At 34.5% G+C, this 21,789-nt stretch overlaps 1 protein-coding gene across 1 annotated transcript in view; it reads right to left on the bottom strand.

Annotated features, from left to right (window-relative positions):
• LOC143255327 (ubiquitin carboxyl-terminal hydrolase 2-like) overlaps positions 1-14,303 on the bottom strand; it is a 77,753-nt gene extending 63,450 nt beyond the window's left edge. The window contains exon 1 of the mRNA XM_076510797.1: positions 13,275-14,303. Within this exon, the coding sequence (XP_076366912.1) occupies positions 13,275-13,970 (696 nt within the window). The 5' untranslated portion in view covers positions 13,971-14,303. The remainder of the gene's footprint in view (positions 1-13,274) is intronic.
• Between the last annotated feature and the right edge of the window lie 7,486 nt (positions 14,304-21,789).

A 21,789-nucleotide genomic window follows, 5' to 3' on the forward strand; every position in this document is an offset into this window, starting at 1 on the left:
TATTTTGCGAAATCAAGCTTGACCAACAAGGATGTAAAAAAGTGCAGTCGAGGTAGTCAAACGTGATAAAATTCCTTTGTGAGCCACTCAAAACTAAGATCATTATTGAAGTTAGTTCATAGCTTTTATGTCATGTTGCTTAGCAAAAAAATATAACTTAATATCATTGTTAGTGTGAAAGTATAAAAGGAAGTCTATATACAACAAAACAATAAAAATATTTTGATTTCTTAGTTTAAAGTCCCTATTGGTCAAAGAAGTTTGTTTTGATAAATTAGCTGGATTCAGAAACGATTTAAATTTGAGATGATATGTTTACTTTAATGATAAATTTTATGCACATGGCTAGGTGATCCCACACTATGTCTTTATTTTAGGCTTATTATATCAACTCTCACTACATTTACAAGGTTTCATGTCACACACCTCTGACGGCTCCTATGCACCACCGTCACAAAAATTGTAATGGGCAGACAGTAATTGAGCTGTTCTTTCTAGATAAATGCATTTGCTTCCCTGTGGTATGTCTGAAGACTTGTACAGGAAGGAATTGAGTTTCAATACTCGTTGTGGGCAGAGCACGGGTAGCCCACTGTGTAACTTTGTGCTTAACTTCAAACAACAATAAATAAATGTTGCCTTTTATGGCTCCTCCTATTTAGAACACTCAAGCGTGATGTGACCAATACACACTGGATTTTATACAGGTTATATAGACACGTGCACAAATTGTAAATTGAAATATGTAGCATAGATCTACTGAAAAATAAACATTTTTTCAACTGTCCTATAAGTATTTATTTACAGTTGAATATGTTTCAAGACAAATTGGAATAGCAAAAATAAGTTTAAAATATTTTCATAGCGAACACTTATCGTTTGATGTTTTAACGTACTCATACGATGAGAAAGCACTCGCCTCATCCGGTTTTCTATAGTACCATAATTTCTTACAGTCGCCCATTGTCTTTAAAATACTCATTATATTTCATCTCCTCTTAGAATCCTTCAATGATACAAGCTCTACCACATCTGAATGCAAAGTATTCCATTTTAGTGTGATCACTTACTGAGGATATGTAATTAATAAAACTGCAACGATTTTCGTGTTACAAATGCAACAGTACAATTCATTTTTAACAGAACAACTAGCTCTTCCTTAATACTTCAACAAGTGTTGAAATCATTATTTCTCAGAATAGTCACAGCTTCAACTGGGACTTTTTCTTCTTGTCTAACCTAATTCATTGTTTACAGGACTTTTTCTTCTTGTCTAACCTAATTCATTGTTTACAGAACCACTCAATCGTATTCGTTGACAAACTTACAAACGTAATATCTAGGTTATATCTGGATACTAAAACAGTAACCTATCTCACTAAGCCTACCGTGTGTTACATATTTCGCTTCCACGTTTGGATAAACAACTTTCACAGTGCCAGGTTTATTTTTAGATACCTAATTAAAAAGAAACAAAAGATATTTTGATATTTCATCTCTTATCTGAAACAAGCAGATTCTGGGAAGTTTGAAGGGGAATATTGATCCTTAATGATAGTACAAAATTTCAAATCGCGTGAGATCAATATACACTTTTCAAAGCTAAACAAACATAAATTGTTCAATGTGCCCTATATATTTGTGCCCCTAGCAGCGAAAGAGCTAATTTCCAAAGAGAAAGTAGGCGGTGTTGCACTGCCTCACCAATAGAATTTTCTACGTATTCATTAAAACTTAACTTTGTAGTTGCATACGTTCATCTCATTTAGCATTTTATTTTTAGAAATCATATGACCTCAAAAGAAAAGGGAAATATTGCTTTCGAGAAACAACTTCTCGTTTAATCAATATTAACAGCAATACCATTGGTCAAACGTGCAATACGTAAGCACGTGAAACTGCATAACAGTTCGGTATTACAGACAAACACAATACATTCCAGAGCTTCGAAAATTAGCGGTCTGGAACTACCCGCAAAATAATTACAAACTTGGAAAGACGATCGAATGAGCATAAATATTTCCACAGAAATGTAAAGAAATACATCAGTGATCTATTCCTGGTTTATTAATACTTTCTAATGGTTAAAAATCTTACTTAACAACACATTTTACACGAAAAACTTATAATACTATCTCTCCGAACTTCAACAGTTTTATTTATCTGTTAGTCTGAATCTCCAAGATTGTATCATCTCTTACATTTCTAATATTCTCCCGTGCCCCTGTAAAATGTCGGTATAAACAGTATACATATAATAGACACTAGTTTCACGCATTCTTCATATAGAATTACTATTCTCTCTTTTTTTTCCACACATACCTTTATACATATATAATTTCTGAAGAAGGTAACATGACGTCATTTCATTCCATAACAATGTAGATGCATTGCGCAGTTATTTCTGGGTACACTATTTTAAGCTCCGAAAGCTATGAGTGTACACCTAACTGGTTCACAGAATGGAGGTTTCTAGCTGGAGAGGAGTAGCCTTTAAACAGTTTTTCTCTTAATGTCTACTTTCAGTACCTCTTGACGCCTTCCAGTGGTACAGCTACATGTCTTCGGAGTTTCCAACACAAGAAACGGGGTTTAGATAGTATGTTTCTCGAATATTTAAAAAAAATTAGTAATATACAGTCAATGTAATTACATATGTACCTATGTTATACATTTCTTAAATTAATTCTTATAAATTCTGTAACTGTGTCACTTTAAGGCTATACAAGCGGCAAAAGAGACAGAGAAAAACAAGATTTATGATGATCGTGTTGTAACAGAGCCGGGTCTGACTGACGAAACTAGATTTACATAAATCAACCAAAACATCGTATTCAAACTTTAAAGTAAACGGCCTGCGGTCTGAAATAGTTTACCTATACAAACGCTCATGCTTGTTTTTCCGAATATTATAATGAGTTTTAAGATATAACAAATTTTAATTTGTAATACAAGTGCACCTACAAGTAATGTGCATCAAATATTGTTAAATCAATTTATGTTTCTTAAAGCTAATAGCCCGGTGACCAGGTGGTAAATGCACTCGACTCGTAATCCTAGGGTTGCGGGTGAGAATCCCCGTCACACTAAACATGCTCGCCCTTTCAGCTGTGAGGACGTTGTAATGTGACAGTCAATCAACTATTCGTTGGTAAAAGAGTAGCCCAAGAGTTGGCGGTGGGTGGTGATGACTAGCTGCCTTCCCTCTAGTCTTACACTACCAAGTCAAGGCCGGCTAGCGCAGATAGTCCTCGTGTAGCTTTGCGTGAAATTCAAAACAAATCAAACTTAAAGCTAAACTGTACTTTTAAATAAAAGTAGGCCCGGCATGGCCAAGCGTGTTAAGGTGTGCGACTCGTAATCCAAGGGTCGAGGGTTCGCATCCCCGTCGCGCTAAACATGTTCGCCCTTTCAGCCGTGGGGGCGTTATAATGTAACGGTCAATCCCACTATTCGTTGGTAAAAGAGTAGCCCAAGAGTTGGCGGTGGGTGGTGATGACTAGCTGCCTTCCCTCTAGTCTTACACTGCTAAATTAGGGACGGCTAGCACAGATAGCCCTCGAGTAGCTTTGTGCGAAATTCAAAACACACACACACACACAAATAAAACTATAATGAAAAAATAAACAACAAAACGTATTATAAAATAGTCTTATTAGCAAAAAGTTTTTAATCATCAGTACATAAGTGTTTGTTTCATCGATTAAAGTTTTTAACGGTGTTTGATACAATTTTCAATCCCTGTTAATAACACTAATAGCAACAGGTTGATCTGTCAAATCATGCATATGCTATGTATAATTATTGTTAAATTCCTAGAACACATAATTAAAAAATAATAATTTTAGATAATCTCAAACAATTTATAATAGTTAAGAAAGTATTTGATTTATGGCCTTTGATGTAATCTCTCTACATCTTGCGATATGAAATCGACTTGATTTATTACGGTGTGGTGCATTATTTCCAGATGTGAGCATTTCATCAATGTATTTCTGTCATAAGGTAACATATTTGTCCGAAGGTAGCATATTGTAGTGCGTAAAATTAATTTCACAATTTACCACAATCAATGCACTATTTAGGTATACGATTTCCAACCTATTAGTTATAAATCTGCAAGTAACATTAGACTCGAAAGGAAATGCCTAACGAAAAATAAATCAATGCAAGAGCAAAAGTAGATTCAAAGTTAATTATATTCCTAGAGGTTTCAGTTGATGAATAGACCTGGATGGCCTGCCTATTTTTTAGTTTCAGTAATTAAATACAGTGTAGACGATTTGCTAATTTTCGGATTCAATAGTAACAAACAGCCTTGAATCATCAGTTCCCAGATCAGAGTTGGTCAATGAGAAATCACGAAAACAAATGAAACCAACAAAACATTAATATTTGGATCTTAATGTGTTTTCATTGTTCTTGCATTTTAGTAGTCCATGGCATGGCCCGGCATGGCCAAGCGCGTAAGGCGTGCGACTCGTAATCCGAGGGTCGCGGGTTCGCGCCCGCGTCGCGCTAAACATGCTCGCCCTCCCAGCCGTGGGGGCGTTATAATGTTACGGTCAATCCCACTTTTCGTTCGTAAAAGAGTAGCCCAAGAGTTGGCGGTGGGTGGTGATGACTAGCTGCCTTCCCTCTAGTCTTACACTGCTAAATTAGGGACGGCTAGTACAGATAGCCCTCGAGTAGCTTTGTACGAAATTCCAAAACAAACCAAAAACAAACAGTAGTCCATGGCAGTGTAAAAAGTGATTATCAACTATTGACGATCTTCTTATTTTCAGATAGCCTAGATTATCAGCTTACCCTCAAGTTCAATATTGACAGACAACCCAGATAATCTGCTTATCTTCAAGTTCAGTAGTGACGGACAGCCTAGTTTATCTGCTTATCTTTAAGTAAAGTTGTGGCAGACAGCCTAGTTTATCTGCTCATTTTCAAGTTCAATAGTGAGAGATAGCCTAGATGATCAGTTTATCCTCAAGTTCAGTAGTGACAGACAGCCTAGATGATCTGCCTATCTTAAAGTAAAGTAGTGACAGATAGCCTAGTGTACCTGCTCAACTTCAAGTTCAATAGTGACAGACAGCCTAGATGATCTGCTTATATTCATGCTTTATTCTTATAAAATGTTGGCGTAAACTGTATACATTTAATGTAAACAAGTTTCACGTATTATTTGTATCTGTTATTATCCTTTTCTTTTTACTTGATTTTATAATGAATTAATAATACCAGAATATGTTTGTAGCGCAAAATTTCAGTCTTGCAGTCGACTTAACAGCTGATGAATGGTGAACCGGAGACAGGAAATATAAAAGAAATTTTGTTGTCTCTCTAGAGAACTCTCAAAGTCAACAACGACATAGTTCATGTCATACTTCTGACACCTGGAATAAATTCAACTACAAAAGATTTATGAGTAACAATGCATAAAACGAAATTAGTATACATGCATAAATTGTATGAATAATATTTTCAGTTATTTACTCAAACTACAAATCCCTATTTTGACTCTATTAAATGTAATTCTAGATAACAGCATAGAGCCGAAATGAGGATTTGTATTTAGAGTAAATAATGTCTACAGTATCTCCAGTCTGGTTTGGTTACTTTTGGATCCCTACTTCCAGATGTTTAAATTTCCAGTTGTTTAAAATTTTGTACACAAAACACACAACGGAATTCGCTTGGCCCAAAGTGCTGAAAATACAGTTCATTTTTCTTGTTGTACAATAATTTTAACCACCTAACTATATTTTCAACTTTTATTAAGCTGTAGCTCTATCTGATTTTGTTCATCATTTGCTTCTATATTACTAAATTCAATAAGTTACGACCGATAAATATTCAAATATTTTATCCCTACTTAACTTATTTATATGTTAAACACAATCGCTTTAATCTTTGATATCAAATAGAAATAAGCAATGTGACCCCCAATTTTCATGCTAAAGTGTAGTATTCTACACTCTCTGGAGTACCAACCAAAGTCTGCAAGAAGTCAGTATCTGAAAACCTGACTACATAAATAATTTATAGAAACACAGGCTATGAAAATTATTGCCTTATTTCACAAGTAACAATCATTTCCAGCTTAACGTTTATGGGAATTAACATTTCTATATACCAATCGATAAAAGAATAAATGTTAAATTCGTAAGACATTAATGAGTTTAAAGAATGCAACTAGGCTCAGACAGCCTATTTTAAATAGAATAAAAAATAGCCCTACTCAAAATCACAGTCAGTTTAACAATATTTTTCACCTTATTCTTCAGGTAATCTAGCGATTTCCATGAACGAAACTGACACAGTTCAAGATAAAAAAAAAATAGGACGTAGCACATGATAATATTTTCCCCACCAAAGTCATCATATTAAGAAGACAAAACATTCAAGCACTTTTGCTCTTTATGAATTCGGGAAGTCAAGTATTAAAAGACTAGTATTGTAGCAAGCATGCAAATGTTCTATTTTTCTTAGCACTCTGCCCAATTGGCATTAATTCATAAAGAGCTAGTTAAGAGAAATGTGTACAAAATTATACAATCAAACATGATTGTGTCACACTTTTTATGCCTAAGAAAAAATCTCATTGCTTCGCAAACCTACGCATTTTACACTATTATTATTTCACGTCTATGAAGCCTCATAACTAAACAGCTTGAGGCCACATCTATTGGAATGAGTGTAAGTACTGCATAATGAAATTCCTTTTTCTGAGCTTGTGAACCAGGGAGAAATGAGTTGTTAAGGTTGTTATGCCCACACTGTCACTCACCAGAAAAATAGTATAGACACGAATAAAATATTATTGTAATGTGGTATATTATATTGATTGAGTGTTTGAAATTAAGCACAAAGTTACACAATGAGCTATATGTACTCTGCTCACCACGGGTATAGAAACCCGTTTCTAGCAGTATGAGTTCGCAGACATATCGCTGTGCTACTTGGGGGTTGGATATTAGAAGAGGCAACATATGTCAAAACTCATACATTATGATTGCACATGGGTGGAATTCTGAAATCAAGCAAAAATTTGAACATGCAGTACTAAATATGGTAGATAGCAAAAGTTTTTCAGCGACGCAACAATATGATACCTGACACCATGAACAACATCATGTTCTTTACAGTATTTAAAGGTATAGAGATGAAAGTTGGGAAAGATTCAGAAACTGAAGAGCTTCCGACATTTTTAAATAAGTGTCATATCGATTTTCTTTTGTTGGTGAGATTTTTTACATTATCTAATGAAAATAATTCAACATCCAGTCCATGCAACTATTTCCTTCTTTAATGTTTCTACGAGTTTAAACACTTGTACGCTATAGTAAATTGTTAAATGCCCACGTTACAAATGACGTTCAAACCTCTTTAGCTATAGCAGGTTTAACAAAATTAACTTACCTGAACCTGTACAAAGTAACTCAATAAGTGCAATAACTAACATATAGATTCTAATATGTTACTAAACTACGATGATATCTTCAACGTTCTATTTCGAGCCAACTCTACTACTTAGGTATAGTTAGCCCACTCTACTCTTGAAACAACTATCCTATACTTTTATTCTAATTTCGAATGCACGAAAAACGTTTAAGTCAACTCTATAAGCATTTTAGGCTTATCTTGAAAATTATGTTACCTTTAGCTAATATACAAACTATAACATAAAAAATATAGCTTACAACATAATTATAGTCGACTACACTACAGAATATAAAGCTTCCACTTGCTCAGCGGTAATTGTGATGAGTTATAATGCTAAATATGGAGTTTTGATACCCTCGGTAGACAACGCACAGATTGCCCATTGTGTATCTTTGCGCTTAAAAACAAATACATAGAGAGTAAATAAAAACTATTTTATTGTGGAATTTCAATATTTTTCCATAACATCTTCCTCATGAGGACACAAATAATGTATTTAATCTAATCTAGGATCGATTGCTCCTTCAAGACTGTCCCTACAAAACCATACTGAGAAAAGTAGCAGTCTTTACTCCATCCTTTTTTTTCATGAAATCAATCGATTTCCTTCTTAAATAGTTTTGAAGCTCCAGTTTCCATTATTATCGACAACAAATCATTCCATAATTCAACAATTCTGTTAGAAAAGCAAAAACTACCTTAACTGTCTTTTCCAAATTTTCGAATTACGTTTTCTCGTCCTTTTGTGTTCAGTGCACAGCACCAAAAGTAAAAAAATCAGATTTGTATCCTATCGTTTATTATCCTTCTTAAAAGTTATTAATTTGCCCGGCATGGCCAGGTGGGTTAAAGCGTACGACTCGTAATCTAAGGGACGCGAGTTCGAATACCGTTCGCACCAAACATGCTCGCCCTTTCAGCCGTGGGGGCGTTATAATATTACGGTTAATACTACTATTCGTTGGTAAAAGAGTAGCCCAAGAGTTGGCGGTGGGTAGTGATGACTAGCTGCCTTCCCTCTAGTCTTACAGTGCTAAATTAGGGACGGCTAGGGCAAATAGTCCTCGAGTAGCTTTGCGCGAAATTAAAAAAAACAAACAAACTAACTTACCTTTATAAGAAAAACTCGCCCATTTTTAGATTCATCCTAGTAACCCTCTAAACCACTTCTAGTAAAACAACAGTGAATACATAGTTTTGTTTTTGCTATTGTTTTCTTAGAAGTGAGCTCGTTATATATGTTAGTAAAAGTTTATCGATACCTATTGCCACTCGAAGTTAATGCTGAAGTTAAATACCAATCTCTCAAATAAATTGATATACGTTATTTGCTATAGAAACACGTTTCCTGGACATCAGAAAAAAAAAAAAAAAAAAACAAACGATTCTCATATCTAAATAACATTATACAGTTATCAATTCTGGTTTTAATGTTTTCTCACACCACTCAAATAATAATAACAAAATGTTTTACAGTGTGAATTTTATATAAATTATTCGTTTTAATTTACACTTAACTAGTTCTGTAGGGCAAGTCAGGAATAAAATATCTCAAAACAAAAAACAAAACGAACAAAAATCATTCTATTATAGACGAAGAAAATGTTTCAGTCTTTGATGCATAACATACGTTCTAGGATTTTACTTGACGTAGTTCGTAAGTAACACTGTTGTACTAGTAGCAGGACAAGGTACAAACTGTGAAAAATAATACCCTGAATCCAAAATTTGGGCTAACTTTGCTATGCAGAAAATATATCTGAGCATGAGCCTTGTGCCTTTCGATCCTCCTCAAGAATAATAAACATATAAGTTATTTCCACTTGATGTACGTAATAAGGCACACTGCTGTTCCTAATGTACGTTTAAAATACTTTCGTAGCTAAATTTTGATCCATCCACAAATTTAGACGTCAGGTGTAATCCCACTGTTTGTTTTTGTTTTGTTTTTTGAATTAAGCTCAAAGATACACAATAGGCTATCTGTGCTCTGCCCACCACGGGTATCGAAACCCGGATTTTAGCGTTGTATGTCTGCAGACATACCGCTGAGCCACTGGAGGGCCCCACTGTTTGCTTAGGTTTGGTTTGTTGTGAATTTCGCGCAAAGCTACATGAGGGCTATCGGATGTAGCCATCCCTAATTTAGCAGTGTAAGACTAGAGAGAAGGCAACTAGTCATCACCACTCACCGCCAACTCTTGGGCTACCCCTTTACCAACGAATAGTAGTATTAACCGTCGCATTATAACACACTTACGGATGAAAGGACGAGCATGTTTGGTGCGAGGGGAGATTCAAACCCGCGTCCCTCGGATGAGGAGTCCAGTGCCTTAACCACCTGGCCATGCCAGGCCCTTTTTCTTATTAAAATAAATATTTCTTACCATTGTAAGTAACAATAACTGTCAATCCATGTTTTGTATTATGATAGTATACACTTTCATTTTGTGAGGACGAATCTGAGTTACTTTGTTAGCACAATTTTGTATATAGTAACAAGACATTCCTTGCTGAATGCACTATTTTAAGTAATGAGTGTCATCCATATGTACTTATTAAATCGAAGATTCACTTTTTGTTCAAGTTTCTTCAATTGTTAACTTTTAAATTATAGAATTTTTCATTCAAACGAATATTTGTGTTCCGCAATGTTTTTTCTTTAAAATAGGTTATTTTCTTTTAATATTCGTCGTGTAATTATATACAAGGTATGTAAAAAATAACAGAAAAAAATAATGACAGATATTTTTGACAGTTTCATATAAAAATGTAACGATAACGTCAAAGTAGACAGATCTATGTAAATTTGGTTTAATTGATTTAAATCTATTAAGGTCGAATAGAGTTTATTCATTTTACCAATGGTCAACTTATATAGTAAAATGATATTAGATCTCCTCACAGCTCATTTCACCACATTTGGTCACGTCTTCTCTGATAGCCATACATAACAAACGACAATTTGAGTGTCAATGAATAAGTGCTTTCTGACGGAACGGTGGAATGCACGAGCATCCGAACAGTAATTGAATAAAACTTAGTACTAGTATCGCCTTAAAAAGTAAATCTTGCTACGTAGTACCGGTGAATACCAGCAGAATTTCATCCCTGATCAACATTATTATATACGTGCCTTCATGTTTTTAACACTCAACAAGTGTACAGAATTACGTCACGTAGGCGCAATGTTTTGTTACACTTTGTAACAAAGAAAGTTCCAGTTGTAAACGACCATTAGGATTGATTATTGATATCATGAAAGTTTCATAACTGAAATGTCTTTATATACAATTCCAAGCTGTAAATACAATGCGTATAAGTAGAACACAATTCCGCTAGTGGAAAGTTCAACACTTTGATTGTGAGAGTTGGCCAACATGCAGTGTTGTGCACTGATTAAACTTTTGTCAAACCTGTTATTTTGTTCTCCTTGTAATAGTTACCACAGATCTTAATATTTTTTTGGGATTATCATTCAATGTTGTGGTTTACTGCTACCAATTTCATAATTTTGTGATTGGATGAACGTACACTAGAGAAATTTGTGGAGACAATACATAGCAGTATAATAAAATATCTTCAGTTCTGGCTTTCTACTCTAAGAAAGAAACAAGGAAAAATGAATTGCGGCAGAAGTAAGATATTTAAAAGTTACACGCACAATGGGAACATAGTCAAGAAGACAAATGATAAAAATAAAAAGTACCATTAACAAACCAGTGCTAAACATAAATTAAAATTTAAGGAAAGTTTAAAAGCGCTTGTGATAAAATCACGTATAGCTTGATGACGTATGTAATCTAAAACAAACACAATTACACCATATCTATACTTATAAGAGTAAAAAAGTTAGTTTATCTATGAACTACTTCGAAGTTTTTGGACCAATTTCAATCAAATTTGGTAAGATGATACATCTAACGAAAGGGAACAGAATAAGCATTTATTATCCACCCCTTTCACACTGGGGAACGCCCACAGAAAAAAAAATATTTGTTTAGCGAATCACTCCACTGTCTCGGAGTAGTTTTTAATTTTAGTTATTTATTCTTATTAGAAATGCAACATAATCAGCAACTAAACTTCACTTTCATTACTTACTGCAACTGTAATCACATTTCACTGTCGAAGAAATTAGTAAACGTATTATGCCAAAAACGATGTGATTTTCATTAAACTTTAATTTTAAGAACGACTCTATCTTCAAAGTTTCTATTCCCTGCTAACAAACTAAAGAGCCCCGCAGTAGCACAGCGGCATGTCTGCGGACTCACACAGCTATAAACCAGATTTCGATACCCGTGGTGGACAGAGCACAGATAGCCCATTGTATAGTTTTGTGCTTAATTCTAAACCAATGAAATTAAAAGAGAATATAGTCATTTTGAATTCAGATTTTCTCGAGCTAAGCATAAACAACAGGGGGGTTTGCCAATGTTAACTTATAATTCTTTTTTCTGATGCATTATGTTACCATGTCAAGAACAAAAAAAGGCACAAAACCACCGTTTTTGGTACATTGAAGAGAAGAATTTTTATTATCAAAGACAGCCGACTGGTTCCCGAAACAAGTCAACTGTGACTAATAATCACTCTTAATAAATTTAACTCATATTGTCGAAACGGCATTATTAGCAATTAGCCAGATTTTATAACAACATTAATTATTGAGTTACACGAAATTTCAGGGTAGAATTATTAGTGAAGTTAATCCAGATTTCAAGACGACATTATGATCTGAAAGTGCCTAATTTTCAAGACAATAATAGTGGCTGCTCTTAAATTTTTGTTTTTTAATTTCTCGCAAAGCTATACGAAGACTATCTGCGCTACCCGTCCCTAATTTTGCAGTGTAAGACTAGAGGGAAGGCAGCTAATCATCACCACCCTCCGCCAACTCTTGGGCTAATCTTTTACCAACTAATAGTGGGATTGACCATCACAATCTAACGCCCCGCTCTTAAATGTAATCCAAGGTCTAGAACGTCTAGTGAAATTCAATATTTGCAGGTTCATGACACCAATAATAACGTTACGTAGAATCATCTAGAAGATAATGGTCAACTTCTACAGTGTTAAAGTTGGGCAACTTCAAAAAGGTATCAAAAATGTATATTTAAATTGTTGTTTATTAGTCTTAAGACAATTCTTATTATTCCTCGTACAGCCACGTTTAAAGAAGTTTTAATTATATTTGTTATTTTTAATGCAAAAATTACTTATTACTAAGGAAGATGTGTTTTACTATCATTTACGTAGAAGCAAGTATGAATAACTGAAAACTATTGTCATTTAATTTTGTGTTGTCCTGCAGTTAGACAGCGGTAAGTTATAAACTTGCAACGCTAAAATCAAGAGTTTGATTCCCTATGATGGACACAGCAATATCCCAGTGTAGTTTTTCTATAAAATAAATAAACAACAGTTTGTGCGAGTGTTTTTGTATCAAAACACAATTGGTTTAAAAATACCAAATGTAAGTAGTTTTAAATCATTTCAGCTAAATCTCTTTTCATTCTAATTTCAATAAGCTTTACGGAGTAATTCAATAACCTTAGTAGCGTCTACTAAAACTTTAATGCGTGTAAATAAAAATATAATTTATACTCATTATATGTATATTACTGTATACGGTAATATATTATATTTTAAGACTACCTAAATGGTCTACAATCATCGATTTTTTGTGTCTTTTTAATACCCCATGTTTCAACTATGCGGAAATCTGTCATATTTATCACAAGTAGCATCTATTGATACTATAAGTAAACACAGTGGTTTATGTATCTGCCATGTATTATGACAAAACATTTTAAATGTTGCCTTACCTCGTCTGTTAAAGAACTTTTTCTACATCTTCTCGACAAGGTTGAGTAATCGGATGAGACCGAAGAAAAGCCGGTGTCGGTTGAGTTACCAGATAAGTCGCCCCTCGATCTTGGCCAAGAGAGAATAGAAGAGTAGTGAAAGTTTCTTACTGGTTGACCGTTTTCATCAAGGCTGGAGGAACTCTGATTACTAACTTCTCCAGGTGAACTCGCGCGATTCCTTATTTTCAGATGTGACATTGAAACGTTAAGATCGGTAATGCTACTGCCTCGCGAGAGGCGACTAGAGTATCCGCTGTCCGAGCAGTAGTCCGTATTCAGTTCATAGCATTTACCTAGCGTAGTAGTAGTCAAGTAGTCGTTGTTTCTCTTATACACAAGAGACCGGACTGGTGAGCTACGTGCGGAAGAGCTAGCAGCAACATTGAAACTAGACGGTGTCCGGTGTGTATCCAGAGTTCTACTGTACAATTCCAAGTGTCCTGAACTAAATTTCATAGGTCGTGGTGGACGAGAAGACAGAGTTGTACCATAACTGGAGATACTGGAACTAGACGGTGTGGTATAGGGGAAAATATAAGATGTCCTGGTATGGGTCCTGTCTAAACTACCAGAACGGTAGTAAGAAGTAGACGGAGGATACGAACTCCCAGCAGAAACACTTCGTCGAAAAGTTGAAACGGCGGGAACAGGCATATTGTTTGTGGGTCGAGGACGTGAATTAAATTAGAAGCTAACTAACAACTTTAACTCTGCAAAATTTTCAGCTACAAAAGAGGAATATCTTTGGGCCATATGTTCTTATCAGTAAAGTTAAAATAAAGGCCAGATCACATGAAAACCTCTTCTGAAGTATAAAGTTTTTCTAACAGCATTGAGGAAAATTCTTGAAATACACTTCAATGGTCGATCCTTTAGGATTTGTTTTCTTCGTACGTTTTTCACATGCTTGTTCAAGGCACTCTACTTTCTTTAGTTCGCACGCGAGATACTATACACCAATCTACATTTTCAGGCCAGTACAGCGGCAGTTGGATCACGTGCTCTTGAGGCTGACAAATCGATGCGTGAGGTAGAGGTATCATTACTGAATAGTTCTAAAACGTTGAGTCCGGGAAGAAGGGTGACGCGGAATATGGACAAGATTTCTTTAATAAAATAAAGACGGATTTTAGGAATAAATAGAAAAAAAAACTTGGTTAAGTGATTTTGAAAGTCCTAAACAGTGAAAACATGAAATAATGAATACTAAGATTACGCGACTTAAGTTTACATAGTATCGACAAATATAGTTTTCGATACTAAAGTTTTAATTCACATTTTCTGTCAATAATGAATATATGCTAAACCAGAGTGGTATATTTAATTAACACTTAGCTCAACCATCTAAACCATCCATTGACCTCTTCTTCAACACTTTCCTTACAAAAACTAAAGGAATAGACGAGGTCTCGTGGTTAGTGTGCGAGTTATGTATTCGAAGGTCTATGGTTCGTGTCCTGTTACTACGAAAGAAAGTATTCTATACTTTGTGTCACGAGTGGGTTATAAATTTAACTGTCGATACTTGTTATTCGATTAAAACATCCCAAGATTTGGCAAACAGTGCTAGTGACAAACTAATTTTCCCTTAATCTATCATTTCATAATTACGGACAAACTGCTTGATAGGCTTTGCACATCTTTGCGTGAATATCCGAAACAAACAGCAAAATCGGATAAAAAAAAGTATTAAGTCTATCTAACTTACACGTGCATTTAGATTTTAAAGTTCATAATCATTATATCTAATAGTAAAATATTCAAGATATTTTTATTTTGATCCATTAAATCGTTTCCTTTATCATTTATTATTATCAATAGTAGTTAAAGGAGGTCAAATGGCCTCCCGCTGGGACAGCGATAAGTCTATGGATTTACAGCCCTAAAATCAGGGGCTCGATTTGCTTAGATGGGCACAACAGATAGCCTGATGTGGCTTTGCTATAAGAAAAACACACGTAGACGAGGTCAAACATCAAGTCTCTTCAATATTTGAATTATTGACATAAACCATTGTAAGAGGTAGTTTTTACTTTTTTATGCACTCGTTTTAGATACTGAGAAATAAAATACTGAAGCACTTTTAGAAGGCGCACTTTCTTCGTCATAGAAGGGATTTGAATCTATTACGAAAAGGGCAGCACGAAAGACAGTTCAGTGACGTCAAAATAACCTATAGCAAAACACCATGACAAAATAAAAGATTTATAAGAATAAAGAAGAGTTTTATTGATGGTGGGACATACAACATATTTTGACAGAACATTTAGTATATTTCACCATAAATAAAATTCTTCCTTATGCCTATGTTTAGTAGTTTGTCTGCGTGTTACTATATCAGCATAATGTGCCTTTTCACTCAAGTAACATGAAAGTGTCTAGTTTGGCACTCATTTGTTAGTGTATGTAAGTAGTTAAAGCCCCACTTCAGACATTCAAACTGACCTTATTATGGGAAGGAGATAGAGGCGATGATGCCACACACCAAATACGATGACCACATAATTCCACAAAATGTCATCAAAGAGTGCATTGCCAGGACTTGCTGAAGACAGAGAGAGAGCGTTATTGGGTGTGGTGTCATTGTTCCACGAAGTAGAACCAAAAAATGTAGCTATCGTAGGGAGGGGTAATATCATAATTCTATACCAGAGTGCTTCTTACTATAAGCAGAATATGTTATGAATGATTGTAGACAGACATTGTTATTTAGGTTCTATAGGCAGATAGCATTACTGCAGTTCTGAAATATTACGTTTTACTACGGTTTCTACAGATGTTACTAGGTGCATTATTTATGTTTTGCAAAGATAGATAACATTTCTCAGTGATCTCAACACGTAATCAATGGCGAGATTTAATTATGATTTAAAAGCAATAATAATCACTTTATATATAAAACACTTAACTTATTCATTGGTTCTATATTTAATCATACTTTCTTTTACATTTCTTGACATTTTACATGTAAATCCCTTGTCATCTTGAAATAGACACATATTTAACACGCAAAATTACGAAACTCTTAATGTTTCACCAGCTTTGCTTAATGTTAGCCATATAACCATGATTTATATTATTATTAACAAAATATTTCATTTTACACATGTTACTTTATAGTTTTGATTTAAATACGTTTTACAAAGGTTGACTCTGTTTTTGTAAGCAGATGATGATGCTAAACAGATTGTGTAACCAAAGTTTGATAGACAGATGGTCTAACATATAGTGTGTGTTTTACAAAGGTGGATAATCCCATGTGAATTCACACAGATTTCAACATTTCTCATTCTATTTTTCACTTGTATCGGACATACAGGATTGTATAGTGTCATAGTTATTGTTTAGTTCATTCACTTATCTAATATTCAACCATTGTTTAGTTTTCATAATACGGGTGTTAAAAGTTAGCGACAGTTATGAACAATTTTATTATGTAACTCGTATATTGTGTGTATAGTTCAACTGTTGTGAATTTTCATCACATTACTTGAACCTTCAACATATTTCTCGTTTCTTTAAGTGAGTATTGTTATATTACAATGTCTCGTAGTTTGAGTTTTTTTGCGTTTATTGTTTCTTAAGTACAAACTACGAGACATATTTCTCGTTTCCTTAAGTGAATATTGTTACATTATAATGCCTTAGTTTGTATGAAGTTTTAGGTCTCAGTGGATTTTTGAAGAAAAAGAGACAATTATTTAAAATTCGAAATACAACTGTGATAACTTACAAAATAACAAATGAAAATTTATCTCAGATTTTATAATTAAAATAATTCATCTTGTAAACTGGATTCTAAAGTAATTGAATCAATCTGTGTGGACTTTGATAAAAAAGAATTTAAAAAATAGTTTTAGATACAGATGTAATATCCTGTAGTGTACACAGGTTTTGTACATATATTTGACTTGTTTTAAATATATTTTAGAACAAGTGAATAGTGTGCTATCCATTTATTGTTCAGATTTACGACCAACAAGTCACAGACACCCAGAACCCCAGCCCATTATTCCTAATATTTGGTGAACCAGCCAAGGTTATACAGTGCTAAATGGCAGTAGAAAAAGAGAAAACGACCATGGAAGTAGGTCTATACAAAGAGGACTTTCTGAAGTACAAGAATTCTCAATACAATGACAACACCAAGATCTACAATGCAAATATGTTGAAGAGGTACTTCAAGAGGGAAGAAAACATAACAGGTGCAGTTTTTTTAGTTTCTATTTTCTATACTTAATCAGACTGAAAAGGACGCTCATTTAAATATCACGCAGTTTCACTAATTTGTCTTTATTCTATCCATATAACTTTGATTTTTATTGTTCGTGGTAAAGTATGAAATTTCACTTGCGTCTTTTATAGTGTTTCTTTGGGCCAAAGACGTTTTCATTACTAAGGATATTGCCACTTTAAGCAGAAAATGTTCCAAAGAATTTTAACACAGTTGCTGTTTTGTTTTCACATGTCAATAAGACAAATATTATATCATATATCAGTTTTATTTCATATATTACTTGAATGAGGCAGTTATTATAACCAATAATTTACTTTACATACTTTGATAATCCTAGAAACGATGTCTATTTAATTTTGCATATGATTTAACATAGTTTCCCTTTATAAGTATGTGTGTGTGTTTGCAAACTCTCTTTGCTAACCTGAAGATGACCTAAGAAGGTTGAAACTTTGTTCTCTATTTTATTTTAATACCCATACCAGCCGCCTTGAGATACAAAACTGCCGATACTATAAGCATCATAGTTTATAATTTTGTTTGATTAATTTTCATATCGATTGTGCTCTTTCCAACTTAGTATGTAAGATTTTATGTAGCTTATAAATTATAGCGAACAATCAGGAAAAAGCTTAGTCTAATTATCTTCTGTTATAATTTCCATATACTCAGAAAATTAATGGATATGAAACAATGCTACATGCCACAGTATATATCATTTAATATTCAATGTTCCTATATATCAGACGAAATATTGCCTTTCTGTTGGACAGGTAGAGATCGTTGACAGGCATGTGATAAAGGTCAGTTCTGAGTTGACTAAGTTTATTAGAGTACATTGTCTCTATCAATGATTAGTGGCCCGACATGGCCAAGCGTGTTAAGGCGTGCGACTCGTAATCTGAGGCTCGCGGGTTCGCATCCCTGTCGCGCCAAACATGCTCGCCCTTTCAGCTGTGGGGACGTTATAATGTGACGGTCAATCCCACTATTCGTTGGTAAAAGAGTAGCCCAAGAGTTGGCGGTGGGTGGTGATGACTAGCTGCCTTCCCTCTAGTCTTACACTGCTAAATTAGGGACGGCTAGCACCGACAGCCCTCGAGTAGCTTTGTGCGAAATTCAAAAACAAACAAACAAACAATGATTAGTATTGAAAATAAATGGTTCAAACCCTACATAATCGTATATTTTCTGCATAAATATAATTTTTACCATACTTTAACTACAGTTTTTGTACACCAGTGAAGTTAAGAGTCAGTAAATAATCAACACATTCAATGCATGAGATTTATAATTTCATTATATGATACAATGAATTACTTTTTATGTACTCGAATGGTGACAGAGTTAACTGTTTTCGAATAATGCTAATAATTTTGATCACAAGTTCAGAAATTTCCTAATTTTTAAAATCTGTTTATAACAAACAATGTGAAGTTCAGTCATTTCTTTTTAAATATAAATATTCTGTTCCTTTCTTAACTATTAGGGCCCGGCATGGCCGAGTGTGTTAAGGCGTACGACTCGTTGGTAAAAGAGTAGCCCAAGAATTGGCGGTGAGTGGTGATGACTAGCTGCCTTCCCTCTAGTCTTACACTGCTAAATTAGGGACGGCTAGCACAGATAGCTCTTGAGTAGCTTTGTGCGAAATCCAAAAACAAACAAAAGAAATCATAATTATTAATTAGACTGGGGCATTTCTACTATAAGGGAGAAAGAAAAGATAAGCAGTCTTTAAATATATCATTACATATATTTCTTTGCTTACCAATCTATTTTTTATTTTTTTGGCATACTGATATTTGTTTTCGGTCATATTCTTTATATATTAATAAATAACATTTTATCTCTCTCTTCGTCCTGTTGGACATGCTGGACAGCTCTTTACATATGCTTCAATGTTTCCAAACATAACCGAAAAGTAGTAGTTTTACTAATCCTGTCTTACGTTTTATCTAGGCCTAAATGTCCAGCCAACCTCACATCATAACTAATTTTAACGCTGTATTTATAAATTCCTTTGGGAGAACTATTTGTTCACTACCATACATGTTATCATTCTCATTACATTTGCCTCTCAACACTCTATTGTGGCATCAATCATAATTTCGCTCGAATTTAGTTACTTCCTGTTCTTCAGACAACAAGTGGGACAGCGACGGGTTTACAGACTTACAAGCTAAATCCTGAAATTCGGTTCTACGCAGTGGACGCAAAAGATAATATAAGGTGGCTTTGCTCTAAAATAAATATTCCTTTGTCATTGCGGCATTTATTCAAAGTATCACTTTTTAACTAACATTTGATTACTTATTCCCAGTCCATATTCCTTAACCTAAAACAGTTCAGAATCCATAATTTTTAGTATTTAGTTGGCGATTGATTTCTTAATTCCAACCTCTGTTTCTTAATGCTTAACCATCTTATGTGTTACCTGGCTGCTTTAACTATGTGATACCACTACTAGTGCTATATTTGTAAGCTGAAAACTGCTAACTCATTTCCCAACAAAACCTATAGTTGGATACTATCCGCCACCATATTGAAATGTAAAATTTGAAACTTTACTGTGTTTTTAGCTAATGGTACAGTACAACAAAGTTTGACCAGACGGGGATGCGAACCCGCGAGCCTCAGATTACGAGTCGCACGCCTTAACACGCTTGGCCATGCTGGGCCCACACAACAAACTCCCCACAACAACTTACATCTAATATATCCTCTATGAGTTGATTAGATTTTACTAGCTCTTTTTTTTTCTCACCAGAGTTTTCAAATTATTCATATTCTTTAGCGCCAATACTAATTGTCCATTTGTCTCCACCTTTTTTTTTAAATCGTTATCTGTAAATTTGTGTCTATCTTCAACATAACACATGATATTATCCCTTCTTTCCGCAGTTTTCTTATTCTGTTCACCTAATATAGGTATATGTTCTATTTAGTTATAAGAGCGAGAAACAGTGGACATGGAAACACCACAACAATACATGAAAAAGAGAAACATTAGAAAATGACGAAAAGGTTAAAGGTATTAGTTTGATTCGTTTTGAATTTCGCGCAAAGCTGCACGAGGGCAATCTGCGATAGCCGTCCCTAATTTAGTAGTGTAATACTAGAGGGAAGGCAGCTAGTCATCACCACCCATCGCCAACTCTTGGGCTACTTTTTCACCAACTAATAGTGGGATTGACCGTAACATTATAAGGTCCCCAACCTGAAAGGTCAAGCATGTTTGGTGTGACAGGAATTCCAGCCCAGGTTAAAGGGAAGAGGAAAAAACATTTACTGTGTTTCAGAACACTTTTTAAAATGATGATAAAATTGTTATAAACCAATAATTTACAAGTAACATTAAAACGTCATTGGGCGATCCTCGGATTACGAGTCGAACGCCTTAACACGCTTGGCCATGCCGGGCCCAGCTGGAGGGACAGAGAGTGTAAATGATCAGGGCTCAGATAAAAGAAGCTTGGTTATGCTGTAAATCTGGCAAATTACCTTTAGATCATATCTTTATTTAATTATTAAAATAATGTTTTTTGGCTTATCTTTGAATATAGGCACTTGAAACATAAAGAATTACTGAAATAATAATATAAGTAAAAATATATGCTACCTTATAAGCTCATAGTTATTTGTTGTGATTTTATTAACGTTTTTACAGCAGCTGATATGATGTTCCCTTGATTATAATCTTGTTGCTGTCCTAATTTAGGGCCCCCCGCTAGTACAGCGGTATGTCTACGGATTTACAATGTTAAAATCAGGGGTTTGATTCCCCTCGGTGGGCTCAGCAGATAGCCAGATGTGGCTTTGCTATAAGAAAACACACAAACACACCCTAATTTAGGATCTTCTTTTTAATAAGTTCTTTTTTTCAAGAGAGTTTGTTTTCATTTGTTTTATTTTTAAGTTAAGCATAAACCTGCACAATGAGCTACCTGTCCTTTGCCCACTACAGGTATCAAAACCCGGTTTATGAAGGTTTAAGTCCGCATACATTCCGCTGTGCCACCGGGTCCTTCGGGGACGCGAAAAATAAAAGAGAGAAAGAACCTTAGCATGGCGAGGGTGTTTGTCTTGGGACTCAAGATGGTTCTCGACGCTCATTACTCATTTATGATAATTGTCAATTTCAAATTTATAAAAAGTGTCATAGGAATGATTTATAATAAATATATACCTTATACATTCCGCTCTCTTAAGCTGTATGAGTATTACTTATACATAGAC

Source organism: Tachypleus tridentatus, chromosome 7, assembly GCF_004210375.1.
Source record: "Tachypleus tridentatus isolate NWPU-2018 chromosome 7, ASM421037v1, whole genome shotgun sequence".
Taxonomy (NCBI): domain Eukaryota; kingdom Metazoa; phylum Arthropoda; class Merostomata; order Xiphosura; family Limulidae; genus Tachypleus; species Tachypleus tridentatus.